Source organism: Syngnathus leptorhynchus, chromosome 2 (genome assembly GCF_054491065.1).
Source record: "Syngnathus leptorhynchus isolate UIUO chromosome 2, UIUO_Slep, whole genome shotgun sequence".
Taxonomy (NCBI): Eukaryota; Metazoa; Chordata; class Actinopteri; order Syngnathiformes; family Syngnathidae; genus Syngnathus; species Syngnathus leptorhynchus.
The window spans coordinates 2,311,523-2,333,801 of NC_141196.1; the positions used below are offsets into that span (position 1 = coordinate 2,311,523).

Consider the following 22,279-nt stretch of genomic DNA (forward strand, 5'->3'; position numbering starts at 1 on the left):
AAAGACTCATTTTCAATGACTTTCATTCTTCTATGAATTACGTGGCTGTGGTTATGAGTTGTTATCGTGAATATAATCAAAAAGGATGAAAGTAAACAATGGCGATGACATGATATTGTGTGATTTCCAACGACCCCTGAAGGCCTCGCAGCCCAATTTTCCAATCACAACCACACTTGTGTTCGTTGACCAATTTAAAAAATAACAACCAAAAAAAAAAGTCACATAGGCAGGATTGTGTGTTTTCCCACTAAAGTCATCTCCAATTTTAGGGTGTTACGACGCGAAACTGTGTCTTGTCGGATAACCTAAAACGGGACAGAAGAAACTACGAAGCTAACAAACGCTCAAATTAGCATTTTTTCCTCCTCCGCCGTTTCCATTATGGTATGTAACGATAGCATCGATGCTCACGGTCTGTTTAGCATTTTTCTTTTTCTTTTATAATTATGGACTTGAATTTACAAAAATATCACAAGACATTTTATTCAAAGAGAAAACGGTTTGTGTGTGTGTATTTATAACTCTCAAGAAGGAGGAAATGAAGTTCGTGCGCCACCAGCAGGTCAGCCAGCTTTTCCATAACAAGTTCATTGTGGTGTTGGGAGACTCCAGTAAGTCAAAAGACCGGGCGACCTTCAGACTATCTACTGTAATGTCCATTTGTGACCCTAATTAACGTTAATCTCCCTCTATCTCCAGTTCAGCGGTCTGTCTACAAAGACCTTGTCTTGCTTTTACAGAAAGATGAATACCTCCGCCTGGCACAACTTCAAAGAAAGGCAAGAAGTGATCACGATCGAGACGTTCCGGTTTAGCGTGTGTACAATGAACGTGTCTTGACTTCGATTCCTCTCTCAACTGTCTGCAGGGTGAGATGAGCTTTGAACAGGACCGCCTGATGGAAGGAGGTTGCCTCAACTTCATGCACAATGGGACGGGATACAGGGAGGTCCGGCAGTACCAGTCCCCCCACCACCTGATCCGTTTTTACTTTGTCACACGTGTCTACTCCGACTACATGAAGAGCATCATGGAGGACTTCTGCCATGGGTTGAAACCAGATTTGGTCATCGTCAACTCCTGTGTTTGGGATATTTCGAGGTAAGTCATAAAGTTACGGTGCTTCTTCTGGATACATCTCAGTCGTGCTACTTGCTTTAACCCGAACCTCATTGTAGGTACAATTCAAAATGGGAGGACGGGTACAAGGACAACCTCAATAGTTTTTTTGAAGAACTGCTTAGGGTTCTGCCAGAAGAAAGTTTGGTCATCTGGAACCTCACCATGCCCCTTGGAGAGCGCATCAAAGGGGGGTTCCTGGTTCCTGAGGTACATTCGGAAGCATTCAAACTGCTTACAGGGGATCAAATCCGATTTTCTTTGTCAATGACAGAGGACAGTCTCTTGTCGCTCTTCTCCAAAACAGATCTCGCACAAGGCGGGTCATTTACGCCACGATGTGATCGAAGCCAATTTCTGCAGCGGACTCCTGGCTCAAGACTACAAGTTGGACGTGCTGGACCTCCACTTCCACTTCCGCCACTCTCTCCGGCATCGCGCCGCCGACGGCATCCACTGGAACGCCCTGGCCCACCGCCGAATAAGCACCCTGCTGGCGCTGCACGCCGCAGACGCCTGGGGCGTGGACCTGCCGTTCAACTCTCTCGGTGAGGACGGAATATCGCCGAAAAAAAAAAAAACGTCCGGTCGGATTCATGCTGATTCAATCCACTTGGTTCTTTTAGCGGATATTTCCGTTGCGCATCTACTGCCAGGCTTGGAAAGCGAGCGGCGCGTCGGTAAGACACTCATCGACGCCAAATCGGTTGTTGACGCGCTTTCTACAACGCTGTGGTTCCGTTCCGCAGCGAGGCCGGCGAGAATGGACCCGTCGCCTCGTCCTTCCCTCTGTGACTTTCCCAACTTTAACGTGGACCCCGCGGCGTACGCCTACCATTATGCCGTTGACTCTCATCATGGACGGACCCCGGCATGTGCGTAATGTCTCACCGTGACTGACGTGCAGATGCGTCGTGCGCTCAACAACCCGTGTTCTACTTGTTGCAGATTACCACGAGCCGTTGGTGAAGAGGACCAGGCGGGCCAGGTACCAGTACATGCCTTACACCCATCGCAGGCCTCATCAGAACTACTAGACTTCAACAAGGTGGACTTTATTCTTATACATGTTAAAAAAATGTTTGGGCACATACAGGAATGTGTGCTCAGGAGCCTGTTTTATAATTTCTAGATTGTTGAATACTTTTTAAATGCGCGTTTCATATTAAAAGGTACCTTTCCGGCCGGCAAAGTAAACCTTTTTTTTTTTTGTGCCTTTTATGTCCGGGGGAATTCTTCCTGATCAGTTTTGCACACTGCTCGCTAAATATAGTAAAGTGATCTTATTTAATCTTATCTACATACTGACTATTGAGAAAGCAGACTGTTAAAGATGAAAGGTGGAAAGGTGCATCCCGCTCACTTTCCAACCCAAATTATCTTGCAAAGCAGATTTAAAAAACAAAACAAAAACCAAAACGATAAATATTGGAACATATGTTCAAAAGGGACCTTTAAAAAAAATAACCTATTGCATTTTGAATATCAATTACTCTGATAAAACACATATTTGATTTTAAAACACAATTCTGGCATTAAAGATGAAATTTAGCCCAAAGTGTTGTACTATTACAACTTCTTACAGGTTACAGTACATGTATGAATATTTATAAAACACAAATTCTTCCGAGTGATTTGAATTTTGCTCATTCAATGACTTCATTCAATTTAGTTTGTTCAATAAGTGGTTGCGTTTTATTCGACAAATTGTACATAAAAACACAGGGAGTGCATTTGGTAGAGTATAAATGCAAAAAAAATGAGCTAATTTCCCCTGTAAAGTGAAAAGAGTGAAAAAGCGTTGACGCCTCATTCGGTTGTTGTAACCAGACAAAAAAAAAAAAAAAGGGAAAGTAAGCTGCCTCAGACCATGAGGAGGCGATGCACTTGTTGCAATTGCTGCTGCGACAGGACCAGACGGTGGACTTGCTCCTGTCCGCGAGTACAAGGGATGGCCACACGACCCACAAACACTGTCCCGTCCTTCTTCTCGCCCTTTGCCTGAGGTTACAAAACACCACTGTTTGTTCATTTGTGCGTGCGTGACAAGTGTGTGGATTTTGAGCTCACCTTGACGAAAGAAGAGACTGGGAAGGTTGCAAAGTCGGAAGGGGCTTTTGCTCCCGCTTGATTGGACACGACGTGTTCGGCCACTTCACCCTGGAAACAAAACAAGCGTTCGGATGCGCTTTCGAGTGTTGCGCGACTATATCTAAAAAAAAAATCAAACCTTGAGTTTGGCTAGAGCGTTGCTGAGGTTGTGGAGTCTGGTGGTCTGCTCCAGCAGCTGGGCGCTGGCGCTTACTAGAGGAAGATGGAAGGGAGACAATGTCAAGAGTTGGAGCGGTGGGGAGCGGCCACCGGACGCGTCCGCGCACCTGACGTCTTCCCGGTGATGTCGACCACTTTGACTTCTGCGCTTAGCTTTAGAAGTGTAGCCAGCAGCTGGTCCGTGCGGCGGTAGATGCCCATATTCAGTCCTTCTGCTGGCACCGAGCTCTCCTTGGTCACCTGGGGCAGTTTGGCTGGGCGCAGTGGAGGCAGCGAGGCCAGCTGGGCGCTCATCTTCTCTGCCTGGATGGTAAACACACTCTTGCTCAAGCAAATAGAAGCTCCGACCCCCCTGGAGAAAAACTCCAATCTCCATTCTCCCGAGGGCACCTTAAGTCTGATGTTTTCCGTCTTGAGGCGCTTGATGCCCAGTCTCTGAGCTTCAAGCTGCTGCTGGAGGAGAGGAGAGTCCACCACTTGCAATGGTCCTGCCAGCGATTGCGACATAGCTACTGAGAGAAGATATAAAGTAAGCCGCAATGATTCTGACTTGAAATCGTCCGGGGCTTCTCAGCTTCTTGAAAAATATACCTCCTGCTGGTCCCTGAACGGCGGAAGCCATTCCGGAACCAGGCACGCCTCGCAAGCCCTCGATGGTCATCTTGGATTGATTATGGATGCGCTGTTTCAGCTCAGCTTTCTCCGCTTCCAGCTGGTCGATGTCGGCTTGCAGGGCATCCATTGTCTCCTCGAATTCCCTGGCAAAAAGAGCGGCGAGTGAGACACTGAGCGCGCCAGTACGCCAGGGGTGGCCCACTCGACAAATAATCCTCTCACTTTTCTTTCTTCTTCAGCAAGTCTAGGTTCTTGTCCAATTTGGTCTGGATCTTCTCCACACGCTCATCCGCATCCTTGGTGGACGTGTCCAGCTTTTTCTCCAGCAGGCTCAGACGGACATTGGCCTCGCTCAGCTCTTCTCCCTACGAGACGAAACCAAAACAAAATGATTCTTGAACTTGGGCACCAAGTAAGCCTTTTGGACCTCGCCCCCCCAACCTTGATCTTGAGGGACTTCTTGAACTCCTTGATGGCCGCCTCTCTGTCCTCTAGCTTCACTCCGAGGCCCTCGGCATCAGTCATCTCGGCTCGGACCGCGGCCGCTCTCAATTCCACCGGAGGGCTCTGAGGGAAGAATCACAAAGTTCTTCACAAAGTCCCGGGGTCATTAGAGACCCACCGGGACACACGAGCGTGTACCTTTCCCTGTGGTTTGTCCGCGTCGTACTCTCCTTCCTGCATGGCGGTGGCCATCTTGTTCATAGTAGCAACTATGGCGCTGCAGGACTGACGCAGGCACTCGGTGCCATTGAGCCCGTGAGAGCCGTAGACCTGCTCCAGGGACCGAAACCTCCTTTGAAGCCACAACCGGGATGCATCTGCCCCCAAATTTTTCCGGACCATTCCTTACCTGTTCCACGGCCTGACACGCCGTGTCCTCCAATTTGAGCGCATTCAGTCCTTCCTGCTCAGTCAGCGGCGCTGACATCTGAGCTCCGGCTGCCGCCACCTCTTGAAGCACCGCCACCACCCGGGTCAGCTGCCGTCTGCACTCGGTCAGCCCCTCGGACACCTGACGGCAAAGCGCGGCCAGTTCTGCTTCATCGTTTCTTGCGTTGGAGCTTCAGGATTCCCAGCTTTTACCTGTGCTCCAAAATTGAGAGCGGCCGGGGCCCCCACGGCATCGGTTCCGGGCATTCGGCGGCGAATCTTTTTGCAAAACTGCTTGATGTCCGAGCAGGACGTGTCCAAGTCCTTCAGGAGAACAGCCAGCGTGGAGTTCTGCTGACCTGTCGCCAGGAAACCACGCAGACGGGCCACCTCCACTCCCATACAGTCCAGGGCACTTTGAGTAAACTGAGGATCAGAAGGCCAATTAAACACCTTGGGGAATTCCTGCGAGGTTCACGTCCTAAACACGCACCACCAAAAAGAGACTGGTACCTTAATGTGGTCAGATAGCTGCACGGTACAGTCCTCTTTGTGTTCTGCCAGATGAACACTGTACAATTGCTAGAAGCCAGAGTGAAAATTGCCGAGTCAGCTTGAACTGTCGAGGAAATGTAGAGCAGCTTCTAGTTACCTGGTAATACTTGATGGCCTTGGTCAGCGGTTCCACTTGAACCGTCTCGTCCAACTGGTCTTTATGCAGCAGGTCAATGAAATAATCCAGAGAGCGCTCGTGAAAGCTCATTTCCGAGTAGAGCGTGCCCATGCGCTTAAAAACCTCCACCGAGCACATACTCAAAGCCCTGCAAGCGGACAGGAGAGTTTATTTCTTCATTTCTTTTTCTGATGCGGACATTTACGACATTTGACAACTTACTGTTCGTATTTGTGCAAGGTGGCCTGAAGCAAACTCAGCGAGTACACGAGTCCAGAGGCAAAACTGCGTTGTTCTCCTGGAGGCCCTTTGAGCGCGCTGCCTTGGGCCAGGTTCCCGTTCAGATCGAACTTCTCCTGCGCTTGTTTGCTGATCAGCTCAGCCTAGGAGGGACGAGCGGGAATGCTACGTAAACTGGGACGGACGCGGCGACGGCGTCCGCTTTCGACGGCCTCCCTCCCACCTTGCAAATGATCCTGGGGATGAGCAGGAGCACCAGTATGCAGTCGTGGTCCCCGCCGTGACGAAGGAAGGAGTCCGGCATGAAGGAGGTGAGCAGCGCCACCTCCCGGTTGAGCTGAGCCACTTCCATTTTCCTCAGTTCCATCTCGATGGCCTGGCGGACGGACGCGCGGCGAGTCTTCAGCGCCGTGGACTTTGAATCGCCGCCGTCCTTGACCTACCTTGGCGTACGCCTTTGTCTCTGCAAACTTGATCTTGAAGTCAAACAGCTCTGCGGGCGGCTGTTGCACTTCGCTACTTTCACTCTGCTGCATCATCAGCTCTTTGTTGGCCTCCTGGTTTGCAAAAAAGCAAACGGAGCTCGGAGCGTCAGGGCGCTCCTGGATATTTCCAAACCCAGGGCCAGGGACGCGCACCCACCTGCAATCTGTTGGTGAGCTCTCTGTATTTGTTGATGGTCTGCTGGTAATCGGCCACCGTCTCCTGGGCGGCTTCCACCCTCTTGTCCGCCTCGCGGACCTTTGCGCCGCTCATGTCCAGCTGCTCCCTCAGCTCCATTTCCGTCTCCCTGGCGTTCTCCTGGAGCTCGTCGTTCATTTCATTGATGGATTCCTGTTGAAGCAAAGAAAGTTAGCTCGTCACCGACTGACTGACCTCGGCTGGGGACGATATCCGTAAAGCCCGACGGACCAGATCGCTGACGGTTTCTCTCAGCTCCCTGACTTTCTCTTCCAAGTCGAGGTTCCTCTCCGTTAGAGTCTCAACCATCTCCTCTGATCCCAGGGCGGCGTCCACCTGACGGACAAAACGCTCAGACACGGAACGCGTTTTGGAACGCGGGTCCGAGATTCACCTGCTCTTTCAGTTCGTCGACTGTGACTTCGGCCTGCTTGAGCTCCTCCTGCAGTTTTTCTTTCTGAGTCCTCAGGGTCTCCATCTCGGCGTTCTTCTTCTCCATCTGCTTCTGTAGCTTCACGTGCTCCTGTTTCTCAGAGGCAGACAGGTCGCGCATCCTGAGGAGAAGAATTTGTTTCGGTGAAAGTGCGCTAGCTCAGATTGGTTCTTCAACCTATTTACCTGACTAAAGCCTCCTTCAGTTTGTTGTTCTGCTCCTCGAGCTGTTTCACATGGTAACTGGAGGCGGCGCCATCCGAGCCTGCGGGAGGAACAAAGACGCGGGTTACCTTTGAGTCTATTCCGCAACGGGACATTTGTGAAATGAGCGTGCAGAGGACAGACCTTTCTCTGAAATGTCGTGTCGAAGGATCTCCAGGTCCATGGACAACTCCTCCACTTTCTCCTTCAGCGTTTCCACCTCCACCTGTAGCGACTCTGCTCGCTCTTCAGCCATCTCTTTATCCAGAGTGGCCATTTCGATGGCATCCGCTGTGTCGGACATCTCCTCCATGTAGCGGTCCTTAGCCTCTTGAGCGTCGCGGGCCTCCTGGAGGAACAACGTGAGCATCGGGTTGAAAAAAAAAAAAAAAAAAAATCCACATTTTGATGTCGTAATCGATATTACCCTCTTGGCTTCTTTGAGATTTTTTTGTAGCTCGGCCTGCTGCTCCTGCATTTTGCTCTTCCACTCGTGCAGCTGCTCCAGTTGGATCTTGTGCTTCTCCAGCTCCTTCAGTTTGGCCTTGTCTTCCGTGCGCTTGGCTTTCAGCGTCTCCAGCTTCTCCTCCAGATCCTTCACCTGAGCCCGCAGTGATTCCTCCTCCTGGGAGTACCACAGGACACAGGTTGGACCGATTCTTACACCCCAAGAAATAAATTGTAATCAATTATTATATAATTGTTATTTTTATTATATAAATATTTTTTGGGCATCCCTTCCCATTAACCGCAATAAAAATACGTGGAATTGAAATCGTTTACATTTAATTTACTCACCAGCATAGTGACCCACCTTACTCGGAGTAGCTGGAGCAGAAGTTGCGATGTGAGACATGAGTGGAGCACCCTGGTGGGGGGACAGGCCCACCTCGCTGACATCACCAGATGACAGATTCTCACGAGAGGCCTGACAAAAGAAGGTGGCGGAAATATGATTTCACCGTTCATTTGATTTGGCTAGAGCAAACATTTCCTCTGCGTGCACTTCAGGTTCATCAAGTAAATCCCATCTTTGAGCCAAAGGGGCCAAATACACCCGTGTCCAATGTCGCGCTTCACCACTTCCCGTGATACGTGACGTGGCGGAGCATACCGTCAGCGGCAGGCCGGAGCGGCTCGGGGGACGTAGCAAGAGGGAGGGGAGCGAGATGGCGGGCGCCAGACGCTTTGGCGTGCGCCACTGCCACGGTACGAGCATAAACAACGTGTTACTACGCTCAAGTGAAAATGGGCCGCCGTTCCGCCCTCAAAACAAAATCCTTTCATGTGACAAGATAAACTTTGACCGTCATCTCACCTTGATAGAACGGCGGGTAGAGGACTGGAGGAGAGGAGGAATACGCACACGAAGCAAGGTAAGAGATTAGCGACAAAAGGAACAGCAAACCAGGTGAGTGTATCTCGACTGTTTCAAGTTAGTTAAAAAAAAATATAATAATAAAAATCCCCGCTCGGAGCGCATAAAAAAAAAAAAAAAAGCAACATGTCACTTCATGCAACTGTGTCAAAGGACCTCACAAGCTTGCACATAACAACGTGTGCATGCTTCCACCCAACACAAAGTGTACGTGCAACAACAATATGCAAGAGTGAGTAGCCCAAAAAAAAAAGAATCATTCGGAGCCTTGTGCCGATGCATTTTTTTTTTTTTTTTAAGGGAGGCGTTTGAGAATATCAATTGTTAAATGAGTGGCGTTAACATAAAGCAAAACACACACACACAAAAAGACCGAGAAACATTTCTACCTTCTTTGCGCTTACGGGTGCCTGGAAAACATTTTTTTTTTTAGGAGAAAAAAAAACCCAACAACTTGTGTTTAATCAATAAATTTTGCATACCTGTTTACTTGTTTTGGGAATCTCTGGGATATCTGCTGGAGCAAAGTCATATTTCATGAAATTGATTCCTTGTAACTTTTCAAAGTTGATCAATGTAAGACACAAAATGCCTACCTTTTTGTCTGAGGATCCTGGAGGCACCAGACTCAGGAGTGTCGGGAGATGTCGCGGCGGAGCCGTCATCGACCACCTGGATCTGCATACGCATGAGAAATATTAGGTTCAAGACACACACGCACACACACACACATTGCCTCACGAGCGCTTAACGCCGTCCATCTTACAAACCTGAGTCTGCCTGACAAATATTCCATGGTTCTCCTCGCAGGTGAAGTAGCGCTTCCCCTGTACGGTGCCGTCGTTCTTGCCTTTGGGCTCGTTGAGGATGACACCCACCCATTTGCCAGAGGCAAACAGGGTCGCTCCAATGAAGGCGACAGTGCCACGCTGGCCTTTTCCGATCACTTCCACCACAGAACCAATCTAGGAGGAATGAACAGGGCAGGTATTTCGATGAACTGAAGCCTCCATTTTTTTTTTCCATCAATGTCTGCAAATGACCTTTGGAGCTTTCCCACTTTCCACAGTTCCCCCGCTGCTCATTCTGCTGATCAATGGGCTCGTTAGCTGGTGGATTGTGGAAATGGAGGACAGAAAAACAATATCGTTAATATACATCCTTACGTAACATGATGGTGGCCATTTTGAAATTCTTGAAGTCATTTGGATCCATTTTCTTCAAATGTCGGGTCAGCAAAACATCTGATATCATTTGCCAGTCACATGCGGCAGACCACAGTAGGCTGCTTCAAATCTTGTCTCTTGAATTGCCCCAGCTCGCACAAAGACCCCCATTCAACACGAAGCAGGTCATGCTAATGCTTTGAACCACAGGGGAGAAAACGGGATAGAAAAGACTTTTCTTCATACGAGCAGGAGCAAGAATCTATTTGGTTTTTATAAACTTGTATGCATTACACTTTGGTAAAAGTCGTTTAAGTTTTCTCTTTTTATCAAGATGGAAACGCAAGATAATCCGAGGTAACTCACACTTCTGAAATGAGGTGAGTGTTTCAAATGGAAACTTTTTTTTTTTTTCCCCCCCAAAGTATTAAGTGTGGGGTTTTAGTCGGGACTATTATGCTGTCTTTCTAGTGACTTACCTGGGGTGTGAAAGAATGCCTCCTATTCATAGCCATGGCAATTAAAATCAAATTAATAATACAGGGTAGTTCCAAATACTCAAACGACTCAACTCAAGTGTTGTTTTGTGTTCATAATGCTTTCCCTTTCCAAGCAGTTAGAGGAGTGGCTCAAGTGGTGCATCACTAAACGTCACTACTGAGACCAATGGGATAAGGGAGGGCGAGATATTTCCCATGTCAACATTGAAACAGCTGTTGAAAGAACGAAAGTTAGACTGACGCAAAATCACCAACAACAATTTATGGTGATGAGCTGTAGTAACTTGTCACTCCCGTTCTGACCTCCTCATCCATGCGCAGTGGATTTGGTGTGGTTTTTTCCTTGTCCTGTTAAGTCTGACTGCCTCACCCTTTCACATTTAGGTAGATTGTCAAGGGTGTTATTCACCCTCCATAACCAAAGTGATCTTGCGGTTTATTCAATAAAATTGAACTCAACTCCAACTGTCATCTGCTAACACAAAGGCTTGTCGATCAGCAGCACAATTCCATCCTAGCTTTTTCCTCTGTCAGTTTCTGTTAAGCTAATGTCAGCATAACCAATGTAACGCTGCCCTTTTTTCTTCTTCATATAACAAGAGCACTCGAGACACTCGCGGTTTAAAATCACGACTTTTCACACTCACGCTTAAAATACAACCTTTGGCCGTATCACCTTGGAATGTTGCTTTCAATATTGCTATTTTTTCCTTCTTGTTTTCCTTGGTCGCTTCCCTGCTCCTTTTCTTCTGTTGCCTTTCTTGCGCACTACCGCCACCTTGTGGTGTGGAATCTCAATCAAGCAAATTTACACGACAGTAGTTTATCTTTTGTGAGCGCCGTTTTAGTCAAAAAAGATACACAATTACTATCATTTTTGTAGTGTATTTCCACTACATATTCACACTAATTGCTATTTATTTATTTATTTATTTATTTATTTATTTATTTATTTATTTATTTATTTATTTATTTATTTATTTGACCAAGGTACGGTCTCCTCACTTCCGGTGGTCTGACATGCACAAAAGTTGATTTGCAACAGCACCCCTTACAGCGAGCCGATGCATTACGAGCATTTTTGGACATTTACGTCTTGTAAAATTGTATGTTAAATCCAAAAGTAAATATTATCCTGTCCCGTTTATCCCACCACTATTCACTTTATTTGCGTCACGGGTTGAGTAAATATGCAAGAATTTGTCAAGCCATGACTGAGCATTCTAATTGCGATTGTGTTTTCCGAAACTAAAACTCTAATCAATTGGTTTTGTCAGTTTCGTGCGCTGTGCACGTCGACTTGTCATGATCCAGAGGCCCAGGCTGAATTGACCAATCAGGCTGCGGAGGAGAGGCTGTGGCGTGTCCCGGTTGGAAGCCACACACACCGGCTTCCACAACTCCAGACAGATCCGGCCGCGCCGCTCCGTGGTGTGGTGACAAGCGCGTCAAGACAGCGCCTGTCAAACTTGGAAATCTTGAGAGAAAGGTGGAAACGCGTTCAAGGTGAATAACGGTGACTTTAACCAAACTTTGCGTTGTTTTGTTTTTCTTTTTTGAGCTTGAGACGGTTCTTTTTTTTTTTTTTCAAGTTCGCCAAGTTCAAATCAGTCTTCCTGGTTTTTCTTGCAAAATAAAGGTATTACCATTCAAATCAAGAAGAAATTTGAGGCACTTCCGCGTTTTATATTAAAAGACTTTTTGGACTATGTTCCGGTTTTGCTATTAACTCCCCAGGTAACTTGCTAGTGTCGTATTTGTGGCAGGATGATTTCAAATTCCTTGTCATTTAAACGCTCCGGTATGATTGCAATGCGTATTGTCAGCAAATCAGTACAAACAAATATTTGCGACGAATTTAAGTCGATTTACTTTCGCAAATACACAAAACTTGTGAAAACTCTTTCTAATAGTTTGGTGTCGAATCAAGGGCGTGGATCTGAATTGTGACACGTTACGTCATTTAGGTTTCATTTCTAGTCCGCACACAGCAGTGACTGAAGTCTTTCAAAAACTCCAAGACGTATTTCGATATTATTCCGTTCGAGGCATTTATAAACAGCATCAAAATAAATAGGATCCCAGCTCACGATTTACACCAAATGATAATAAGTTCTCCCACCACATCAATTTCAGCTTATTATATATGATCAATCTCCAATACGTGTTGACACCCAGTCACGATTTAACTTGTGCATGGTTTGGTATTTTAAGGATGTTTAGCAAATTTCTTTTCTTTTGGGAGGAGGAATGCATTGACTTTGCTGCCTCAGACAAGATGAAGTATCGTTGTCATTTATACATTTCCCAAATGTATCAGGCCACGCTCGTCAAATTCATTGCCTCATCTGAAACGTTTTCTGCTCACGTATTTGCCGTTTAGAACCATGTCTGACGGAGATCTGGTCAAGAAAATGTTAAGGGTCATCCTCCAAGCCAACAAGGGAGGACTATCGCTGTCCCGCCTGCAGTCCGAGTACAAGGAGCTGACCGGTGAACAGATTCCACATAAGCAGATGGGACACAACCATCTGGACACTCTGCTGGCCAGCATGCCCTCGGTCGTCCGCGTGGACCGCAGCCGCTCTGGGGAGGTGCGAGCGTCCTTGCAAACAGTCTAATCCGGTTGAGGGAGATTTAGAAAACTGAGCCTCGCCGATCAGTCGCATCCTCATTGATACAAACAGCCAGCCATCTAATAATGGCATTTTTTTTTGGGTATGTCTCCAGTTGGTGTATTTTGCCTCTGCGGACAAAGAGACGGCCCACGTTGCCAAGGTGATGGCTCGCCAGCGCGGTTCCAAGAAGACTGGGCGGCCCCACGTGGTGAACACCCAGATGAGGGTCAAGCCAACGGCCTTGCTTGTCTTCAACGGTACACTCAAAAGTTTTTGGGAGCGTCGTTGGTTAGATTGCCCAAATGAGAATGTCAGGGCTTTTTATATTGCGGTGAGGCAAAAATCGATAAAATCCACAATATTTATGGGCAGTGTTCAAAGGCACGAGTGTTTGTGAGTAATATGTTCACCGCCATTAATTTGCTTTGTATTTCAATCAAATGATCTAATATGAGGTCATCATAGAATTGCTGCTCACATACTGCCCCAGACCCTTCTTAGTTTGGTCCTAACGTTTGCCGTGCCTCCACTAGAGAGTGTGATTCTGCAGAATATGCTTGGTGGGGTGGGGGGGGGTCGTGTCGGTGGAAGAGACAGCACTATAGGGGAAGAAAACGAAAGGCAGCACAATGCTGGTGTGAGAGCTATCGAGCAAGAATGACAGCAGCGAGCCACGCTGAGAATTACTGATTCATGCATCAGCCTCTCTACACCACCCGCAATTTTAATATTCAGGGAGAGTCAGACCTGGATCGGACCGCGAGTTTGCCCACGTGACGCTCGTCTGCAGGATTTAACATTCGCCGTAGGTACGCATGGCTGTGTCATTGATCAAAAGTATTCGGGGTCTCCCTGTGTGACACGCGCCGTCTAATTTTGCTACTGCATCCTCTCAGCGTGTACGTGTGCTTCGATGCAGCAAAACCTCAAACCTCCCTGAGGCAGCCGAGCCACCGCGGACGAAGCGGCGGCGGCAGAGGAGGCGGCGGCGGCGGCCGGGGCTCCGGACATGGAGACCGCAGACAATCCAGGGATGTGAAGGATGGACAGACGGAGGGCAGGTCCAAGATGGCCAACCAGACCACACCCGGCAGGTAAATAAAGCCGCCACTCTTTGGCCGGCCGCAATTGAGTCTGAAAACAACCCGGTGACATCATCAACGTTCCGCGGCGGTACAATGGGGTGCAAACCTTCCTAATCCTTCTATTCTCTGCTAGATTAACCCATGTAAACCAAACTAGAGCGAATCAGCACATCTAACGGAGCTTTTATGTTGACAGCCGTCGGGTTCTATCGCGCAAACCTCCGTTTGGTTGTTTGGCAGGAAGTCGTCGATTCATCACCGTGGAAGCAGAAAAAAAAAAAAAAAAATGCCGTTCTGGATCTGTCCAATGAAATTTTGTTTGCTAAGACAGGACTGACTTTTAGGTTTGGGCTCCTCACCATGTGACACGGAGCCAGTACTAGCAATTTCTTGGAAAATTAAGACTAAGGTCCCGTGTCCAGGTCGGAAAAGAGGATGACGCTCCCGTCACGCTTTCAGAAGGAGGTACAGGCTCACATTTCCAGAAACACCCAACACACTTGTCGTAAGTCTCCGTTTCGTCTCCCGGCTCGTTATTCAAATAAATCTTCAATCTCGTCCTGATCTTTGTCTGCATCTCAACTCCAGAAACGTCCCATTTGAATGAGAATTTGGACTCGGGCAAAAGCAAAGTGTACAACCCTCAGCAGGTCCAGAGCTGCATCAAGGACATCCTGTCCCAGTACAGCAACGGTTTCTGGGTTTCTAAGCTGCCTCAGATCTACAAAGAGCTCTACAAACAGGACCTGCCAAGCGAGGCCATCCGAGACCTGGAGACCTGGAAGCACATATGCACCGTAAGGTCTTTGGGAATGTCATCCCGTGGTGGCACGTAATCAGCGTTTTTTTGGGTCTCTCCAGATCGAGCGAACGTGCAGCAGTAACCCGTCCGAGCTGCTTCTCTACCCGGCCAAGGAGCGGACGAGCGGATCCGTTCCCCCTTCAGCTTGTGTCTCGTCTTCCGGCTCCCCACCCGACAAGCCCTCGCACCACCCCGACCGAGCATTAAAACAATCCGACTCGCAGCCTCCTTCGTCTTCGTCCTCCCCCAGCCCGCCCTCGTCGCCAGCTTCCCTTAGCCCTGAGCTGAAGGAGAAACTGGAGGAACTTCTGCTCAAATATTCCAGCGGGCTGTGGGCACACGCGCTGCCGAAGCTCTTCCAGGACACCTATAAAGTCAGAAGGAAAAAAAAACCCAAACATTCTCGTGTGGTGGTGCGCTTGAATGTTTCTCTCTTTTTTGAATCAGACCAAACTGCCTGCCCACGTCCTGGATGACCTTCACTCCCTCTCCGACATCTGCACCGTCGACTACCCGATGCCAGACAACCCCAAGAGGGCCATCTTGTATCGGAGGAACACAGGAGGAGGAGACGAGAACTGTAAGAGGAGAAGCTCGTCGGCCGGTGAGGAGGAGCAGAAAGTGAAGGCCAGACCGTGCGAGCTCTCGGTGCCTCCTCTGCAGATCCCCAAAGAGGAATATCCCTCCGTGCTGGTGGTGGAAGCCACAAACACCGACAAAGTCATTTTGAGGTACGTGAGATGTTTTGAAGCGAGCGGATGAGGTGGCTCCATCTCTCGACATCCTTCTTGGTTTGAAGGTACATCGGTGAGAACTACTCGCAGGCTCAGGAGCGTTTGGAGGATGAAATGAAAGAATTTTACAGCCCGGGCAAGTTCACGCTTTGCTCAGCGCCGCCGTCGGGCCAACTCGTAGCCGTCAAAACAGAAGAGGAGGAAGTTCTGAGAGCTCAGGTGTGCGAGCTCTTGGCGGATAAGGTGAAGGTGAGAGGTTAGGAGGTTTCGATTTCAAACACCTGCCCAATTTTTTGGGTTTTTTTCTTCAAGAATTTCAAATTGCCCCTGCGGCTTTCCAGGTGTACTTTGTGGATCACGGTTTCTCCGAAGTGGTTAGCAAAGGCAAACTTTTCCAGCTGCACGAAAAGTTCTTGAAACTACCTTTCCAAGCCACCAAGAGCAAACTGGCAGGTGAGAGGGGAAAACGCTGACGTTTCCTTCGCCGTCTATTCTGGAATTTTCTTTGTCCAGGTCTGGAGCCCTTCAGTCAGGAGCCTGCCGTGCTGAAGACTTTGGAGGCCATGGCGAGCGGCCGCATCCTATTGGCCGAAATCCTTCAGAGGGGCCAGACCCCTTTGATGGTCTTGTACGACACGTCGCAGGATGACGACGTTAACATCAACGCCGCCTGCGTGAAAGCTCTGCAGGACAAGAGCCTCGCCAGTCCCTTGCAGGTCAAAAGGGGGAGGGGCCAACTGCTGAGCGCCTTCTCCGGATTTCCAATTGATCAAACCGTTTTTTATTTTTCCCTCAGGTTAACAGCGCTTATATGAATGTGACCGTCACCAGCGTCTGCTCCGATGGGACCATCTACTGTCAGATCCCCTCCAGAGGTCTGGCCAAACTCAAGGAGATCCTCGACAACATGGAGACCTACTTCCACACGCAGGTGACTTGAAATACACGTTGATTCGGTCTGACATTTCAGCCTCGGAAGAGTCTTTTGTGAATGTGTCGCTGGTGTCTGTAATGAGCGGATGGATTGAGATTAGGTTGATAATCTGGATTTGGCCAAGCCACTTAGGGTGCGAGCAGCACGGCCTCACCGCTCTCCTTTAAATCTCGACGGTGATGTTTACGGAAACGTGGCTCGTCGACGCATCGCAGAGGAAATCTCACGCCGTCTCGTTTCTGTTCCTCCCAGGTAACGTCAGAGTTTCTGGTCTCCAGGCCATTCTGCGGCAAAGGATGCGTGGCTCGATACAAAGGCAGATGGGCCCGCGTGGAAGTAAGACTGCGTGAAAAGAAACAAACTTGCCCAGACCACAGATTGACCATTTTCTATTTCTTATTTAGATCACAAATCTGCACGGAAGCAGAGTGTTGGACATCCTCTTCCTTGACGTTGGAGTCCAGGCTTCCGTAGAAGTCTTTGAGCTCAGGGAGATTCCGCACAAGTTCCTCCGTGACCTCGTGGCCATCCCACCGCAGGTTGGCATGACGAAAAAAAAAAAATCAAACAAAAAGCGAGTTTGGTCTGTCATTGACTCGTGTCTAGGCTGTCAAGTGCCGTCTGGCAGATCTTTCTGTCAGCGTAGGATCCTGGAGTCCAGATACTGTCCAGTGGCTTCGGGAGAAAGTTCTCAACACCACTGACTGCAGCATGAAGGTCATTCAGTTCTCATGTTAACGACGAAGAGTGAAAATGTTCATCATATGTGAAATTTGTACCTGAAGGTGGCCAAGGTGGACAAAAGCAAACAGTGCGTTTACGTTCACCTCTTCACCGACATGAACTTCCACGACCCGGCTTGTAGCCTCAACCACCGGATGGCCCGCTCAGACCTATTCAAACAGCAACCTGATGTCTATCTGACCAGCCACAGGTGCCTCCAACGCTTTGGAACGACACCTCTGACCATCCCCCCCCCCCTCCGCTTTGTCATTCCTTGTCACTTTTGTCACAGTCCCATCAAGATCTCCACACTCGCCGCACCCAGCAAGATTTCCAGCGATGGCGACATCACCAACGGCAGTCCCAAGTCGGTGGCAACCAAGCCTTACCTCGGAAAGATTCCAGCCGGACCCAAAGGAACTACCGGCAGCCCACCTGGGGCTCAGTCAGGCCCTTCATCTGCTTTCCAGATGCCACCGTTGCTAACGCTGCCCCCTGCAGGTCAGCATCTCCATTCCTGTCATTTCTGTCTGTTACATGACCTGACTTTTTTTTTTTTTTTTTTTTTGGGTCACGTCCAGGGAACAATATGGACGTGTACGTATCAGTGGCGTGCCATCCGGGCCACTTTGTCCTCCAGCCCTGGAGGGATATGTACAAGCTGGTGGTACTGATGGGGGAGATGATCCTCTTTTACAACCAAACGGACGACAGACCTCTGAGCGTGGAGAAGAATCACATCTACGCCGCCAAGGTGGAGAACAAGTGAGTCAAGCACTTCACTAGTCAACATCACGGAACTTCTGAAGGTGTGAGCTCCTCCTTCTCTCTCCATGCAGCTGGTATCGCGTTTTAGTGAAGGGCGTTCTCAGCAATGGGCTGGTGTCCGTTTACGAGTTAGACTACGGAAAGCACGAGCTGGTCAGCTGCACGCAGCTGCGAGCTCTCCACAAGGAGTTCCGACAGCTGCCCTTCCAGGGAATCACCGCTCAGCTAGCCGGTAAGTTTCTCATCCAAGACCCAACCGGGGCACCTTCCTTTTCACCCGTCTCGGCCCTCAGGAGTGAAGACGAGGCAGTGGTCCGAGGAAGCTTCCATCGTCTTCAGGAACCACGTGGAGAAGAAGCCCCTGGTGGCCCAGCTGGAGGCCGCACAGGAGGGGGCAAACCCCTGGGACAGGAAGCTGATCGTTTTCCTGGTGGACACCTCGCAGCAGGATTGCGACATCTGGGTGCACGACATCATGGCCGAGTTTGTGGACAAACTCGCCGATGAATAACAATGTGGATCATCTCAGCTTTGCTCCTCGGTCTCCGACAAGAGCTGAGACATTTTTCAAACAATTCCCGGGACTGAAAAGACTGCAAATATGAGACTGAGTGGAGTAAAATATCACCACCCTCCCCTGGTGGCCGTTTTTGAGACTACATCTAGAACTTGATTGCGTGAGTGCAGTGCCGCAGAAATAGTGTCAAACACCGCTGAGCTACGTCATTTGAATTATTTGCACCCTTTCCAAATAATACGCAGAGATCATTAGAAATGAACCAATGCACGTCGGTTTAAAATGAATGCGCCACATTCCATTTATTTTTTAAACGCTGTCGAAAAAAAAGCTCTGAGCTGCACTGTTGACTAATTTATTATTTGCCTGGATTCTTGCATTTTATTTAACAAATAGATATTGACTTGTGGAATAAAGTCAACGTGACAGAAGATTTTTGTGTGTTCTTTTCCCTGGTAAAAATACCCCCCAAAAAATCATTTTGGATTTCTTTATTAAAGTAGCAAAACATACAGAATTTTCTTGACATGTTAGGTTAAATTGACTATTTTTTTCAGTTATGACACTTAGGCACACGATGTCGTATATGTTGAACTACAAACTCTTGCTCAGTTATTCTTGCAATGCTGGCTGCTAGCGGATGGAAAGCATCATCACAAACTCTGAAATGAGGAGCAGAGAAGAGAAACAAGTTGTCAGTGAAATACATTTTTTTTTAAAAAGTCAGCTTTGGCGATTTTCACCTTCAAAGTCAATATTTCCATCTGCGTTGATGTCCAACTCCTTCAGGATCTCCTCCAACTCTCCTTTCTTCAGCTTCTCACCCAGCAGGCTCTTGGCCGCCTCCTTCATCTCGTCCTGCGTGATCTTCCCATCTCCGTCCAAGTCGAACTTGGTATGACAAAGATGACTTTAAGGTGCGCGTTTGTCTAAGATGGTGGGGTCAAACAGAAGCCCACCTGGAGGAATGCCGACTGGAGCTCTTTCAGTCCCAGCATGTCTGCTGTCTCGCCCATCATTCTGGGGCCCATCAGTTCAGTAAAGTCTTCAAAGTCCATCAGCCCGCCCACTAGGGAGGGAAGAATTGCAACAAGTTCTCATCAGTGTGACGCAGTGTGAAAGGTCACATGATGAATATAAAATATAAAATATATAAATTGAAAAAATGGCTGTAAAATTTGAGCAAAATATGGAAACAAATTTGAAAAAAAAAGAAATCTGTGAAACTGCACCTGTCAACTTTAGTTGTAATATCACAAGCCACCACTTGATGGCAGATGTACTTGTAGTCTTCACTGCTGAGACTACTTTTTGTAAAACAAAAGAAAATCAATATTCTTGTTTCGCTTCAAAGCTTTTGTTGCTAACTTTGGATATAGGCATTGCAATTTTGCACAAATGTATGTGTTGCTTGTAGGGGACCTCAGATTTGGAACAAAATGGATGAAGCCTTAAAGATCATGCCCTCTATCTCTAATTAAGAAAAAAAACCCCATCATTTTCACTATCTTTTACAAACCTATAATTAAATCCACCTTTCCATAGTTAGCTGTGTATGTGTGTATAATGAGGTTCTGTCTGTCCGTCCCTCCGTCCAGGCCCCGTTATATTATATAAGTTTATACTTAGCTTCACACGGGGACCCATACTTTCCTCATACTATTAAAATGTCAAGTATATGTAGATGAATGAATCTTCATTCATGGAACAGTATGATACATCTGGTTTGAGGCCTCACTCCTCATTTTGATCTGCTGCACGATCTCCAGCAGTTCCATTTCGGTGGGCATGTAGCCCATGGTCCTCATGCATTCAGCCACATCTTTGTAGTTCAAGTAGCCGTCCTGGTCATAGTCAAACTCCTTGAAGGCTTCTTGCAGCTCTGTAAAAAAAAACAACAACAACCTTGAGAGCGTTTCCAGAATTGGATTAGCGCTGTTAAAACTTTAATTGGGCTCCCAAAATACAGCAAACGATTGTTCTTACCGTCCAATTCCCCTTGTGCTAATTCTCGGTCCTGTTGAAAGACAATGAGGTCATTTATTTATTTATTTTTTTTATGTCAAAGCTTTGATTTTCTGCACATAGCATCCAGCTAGATACATCAGGCACTCTGATGGAAATCATCTTTGCTGAAGCTAACCAAGTGTGGCGTTAAGCGCCAGCTAATGTGGGGCTTAGCGCACACGCGGGAGTCCGACGGGATTGACCCGTGCGCTGCTTGACCGTCACCATGACGTCTGATGTTTGCAAGTAGGTGGCCCAACGATTTTTTTTGGGTTGTTGCATTTATTAAGCGTCAGCAGGAGTAATTAATAGCAACCTACATGATAAATATCATCTGTGAAAGAAAAACCCGGAAAACGTGATGATAGAAATCTTGCAATTACTATGACACCAAAATTATTTTTGAGTTGTGCGTGTTCTTTTTTTTTTAGATCCATTTTGGTTTTCTAGCATAAGCTAACGTTGATGCAACTTTTATGCTATCAAAAAAAAGCCAATTCAGATCATAAAAAGAACAGATTTTTTTTTTTTTACACGATATAATCTGCTAACCAATGTGCCTATTTTAACAAAGCATTTTTTTTTTCAAGGCATCAATATTTGACTTTAGCCAAAATCTTTTCTACCTCCCACTACTGCTCAAAACACTTGAAAAGAGTCAATCCTTTACGTGAAACTAAAAGTTCACTTTATGTACTCACAGCCCCGAAGACGCTGTTCAGCACAGAGTTGTAGACCTTGTTCATGCTTTCGTTGTTCTTCTTCGACTTTTTGGATGACTTCTTTGGCGTCTCGGACACCGAGCCCGATGGAGACGCCTGAGCCGAGGCCGGTCCGCTTTTGCTGTACCCGATGACAACGTACGTGGATGAGCGCTCAAATTTTTAGGATCTGAACGTTATCATTTCTCATTCACGCAAATACCCATCGGTTGAAGCGGAGTCCGCAGAAGTTGTTGATGTTGTTCGTTCTACCTTGGACATGCTGAAATAAAAAAGAGATGTATGTAATGTGTCTCTTGGAGCTGAAACTTTTCTACAATGTCCTTACCTAGGGTGAGAAAATGAAGCAGGACTGTGTCCAGAGTTGTTCCTCCTCCTTTCCTGCTCTCTCTGATGTTGTGTCTTTGGCGCCTTGACCTCTTTCTATCCAAGAGGCTTAGCAGCTAATTACCCGCCTGAAAGTGTTGTCAAAGAAAGCGAAACAACGGTTTCCGACCAGGGTTTTAAACCAAGGTTAGGGTTTGAAACTAGGTTTTAAAACTAGGGTTAGGGTTTCCAACCAGGGTTTCACGCTACTTTTAGGGTTTCTAAGATTAGGGTTTCTAACTGGGCTGTCAAACTAGGGTTAGGGTTTCCGACTAGGGTTTCCAACCAGTTTTAGGATCCCTAATTAGGGTTTCGAACTAGGGTTTCCGAATAGGGTTTTAAAACATGGTTAGGGTTCCCAACTAGGTTTTAAAACTAGGGTTAGGGTTTACAACCAAGGTTTCACACTACTTTTAGGGTTTCTAAGATTAGGGTTTCTAACTGGGCTGTCAAACTAGGGTTAGGGTTAGGGTTATATTTCAAAGTATTGTATAAATACATTCCAATTGAAAAAAATCTATAACGACAGAACAATAAGATTATATGGACAGCCGTAAGTGTCGACATTTCGCTTTATATTTATGAATTTAGTCATTTCTTGTCTGGTTTTGTATATATTTTAATGTGAGGTGTTTGGTTTGTACTTGAGGAAGTTTTGCACTTATCATGTTGTTTTATTTTATTATTATGTGGAAGGCGGCAGGAAGTACAAGATTTTCTTCATCCTGTTCCTTCGTTCTTTTTTTACTTACTAAAGTTGAATTGTCTATTAATCAAAATGCACATCAATGATGAAGATAAATAAAAATATATATATATTAAAATGAACTCCACATGGACTTTTCTGT

The 22,279-nt window shown here is 47.3% G+C and overlaps 4 protein-coding genes across 22 annotated transcripts; 2 read left to right on the forward strand and 2 right to left on the reverse strand.

Annotated features, from left to right (window-relative positions):
• Positions 1–129: 129 nt before the first annotated feature.
• On the forward strand, positions 130–3,790 carry fam113 (family with sequence similarity 113). The gene is made up of 9 exons (XM_085900559.1): positions 130–387; positions 533–614; positions 703–782; positions 872–1,104; positions 1,182–1,332; positions 1,430–1,670; positions 1,749–1,802; positions 1,872–1,997; positions 2,071–3,790. The coding sequence occupies exons 1-9, from the start codon at positions 385–387 to the stop codon at positions 2,157–2,159; spliced, it is 1,059 nt and encodes a 352-aa protein (XP_085756685.1). The 5' UTR covers positions 130–384; the 3' UTR covers positions 2,160–3,790.
• Positions 2,772–10,927, reverse strand: LOC147060056 (dynactin subunit 1-like). 14 transcript variants are annotated; one of them, XM_085900381.1, is made up of 31 exons: positions 10,832–10,927; positions 9,533–9,598; positions 9,260–9,454; positions 9,086–9,167; positions 8,972–9,006; positions 8,879–8,899; positions 8,430–8,453; positions 8,226–8,312; positions 7,926–8,039; positions 7,539–7,736; positions 7,256–7,460; positions 7,094–7,172; positions 6,870–7,029; positions 6,707–6,811; positions 6,437–6,628; positions 6,238–6,351; positions 6,018–6,170; positions 5,777–5,937; positions 5,534–5,702; positions 5,395–5,463; positions 5,095–5,307; positions 4,862–5,023; positions 4,651–4,782; positions 4,450–4,575; positions 4,231–4,373; positions 3,985–4,151; positions 3,784–3,905; positions 3,501–3,696; positions 3,353–3,426; positions 3,193–3,282; positions 2,772–3,123 (listed from the first exon to the last, which is right to left on the reverse strand). In XM_085900381.1, the coding sequence occupies exons 2-31, from the start codon at positions 9,572–9,574 to the stop codon at positions 2,986–2,988; spliced, it is 3,768 nt and encodes a 1,255-aa protein (XP_085756507.1). In that variant the 5' UTR covers positions 9,575–9,598; positions 10,832–10,927; the 3' UTR covers positions 2,772–2,985. The 14 variants fall into 14 exon arrangements, with proteins under 14 accessions (XP_085756507.1, XP_085756516.1, XP_085756588.1 ...); XM_085900390.1 differs by having other exon boundaries at positions 10,817–10,900; XM_085900462.1 differs by having other exon boundaries at positions 10,803–10,878.
• Positions 6,666–18,759, forward strand: tdrd7b (tudor domain containing 7 b). Of its 5 annotated transcripts, XM_085900484.1 has the most exons (25): positions 6,666–7,758; positions 7,913–8,052; positions 8,123–8,320; positions 8,438–9,191; positions 9,300–9,476; positions 11,433–11,661; positions 12,539–12,749; positions 12,886–13,030; positions 13,693–13,867; positions 14,281–14,363; positions 14,447–14,655; positions 14,720–15,034; positions 15,108–15,391; positions 15,460–15,643; positions 15,736–15,847; positions 15,908–16,110; positions 16,191–16,325; positions 16,581–16,664; positions 16,733–16,867; positions 16,935–17,045; positions 17,114–17,262; positions 17,344–17,552; positions 17,633–17,816; positions 17,891–18,051; positions 18,113–18,759. In XM_085900484.1, exons 7-25 carry the CDS (start codon positions 12,543–12,545, stop codon positions 18,328–18,330), a joined length of 3,303 nt encoding a protein of 1,100 aa, XP_085756610.1. In that variant the 5' UTR covers positions 6,666–7,758; positions 7,913–8,052; positions 8,123–8,320; positions 8,438–9,191; positions 9,300–9,476; positions 11,433–11,661; positions 12,539–12,542; the 3' UTR covers positions 18,331–18,759. The 5 variants fall into 5 exon arrangements, with proteins under 5 accessions (XP_085756610.1, XP_085756628.1, XP_085756620.1 ...); XM_085900502.1 differs by lacking the exons at positions 6,666–7,758; positions 7,913–8,052; positions 8,123–8,320; positions 8,438–9,191; positions 9,300–9,476 and adding an exon at positions 11,187–11,278; XM_085900494.1 differs by lacking the exons at positions 6,666–7,758; positions 7,913–8,052; positions 8,123–8,320; positions 8,438–9,191; positions 9,300–9,476 and having other exon boundaries at positions 11,238–11,661.
• Positions 18,760–18,794: 35 nt separating this feature from the next.
• LOC147060058 (calcium-binding protein 2-like) lies at positions 18,795–22,254 on the reverse strand. Of its 2 annotated transcripts, XM_085900571.1 has the most exons (9): positions 21,394–22,254; positions 21,268–21,327; positions 21,045–21,186; positions 20,323–20,353; positions 20,075–20,218; positions 19,569–19,643; positions 19,296–19,405; positions 19,080–19,227; positions 18,795–18,998 (listed from the first exon to the last, which is right to left on the reverse strand). In XM_085900571.1, exons 2-9 carry the CDS (start codon positions 21,324–21,326, stop codon positions 18,970–18,972), a joined length of 738 nt encoding a protein of 245 aa, XP_085756697.1. In that variant the 5' UTR covers position 21,327; positions 21,394–22,254; the 3' UTR covers positions 18,795–18,969. The 2 variants fall into 2 exon arrangements, with proteins under 2 accessions (XP_085756697.1, XP_085756703.1); XM_085900577.1 differs by lacking the exon at positions 19,569–19,643 and having other exon boundaries at positions 21,268–22,254.
• Between the last annotated feature and the right edge of the window lie 25 nt (positions 22,255–22,279).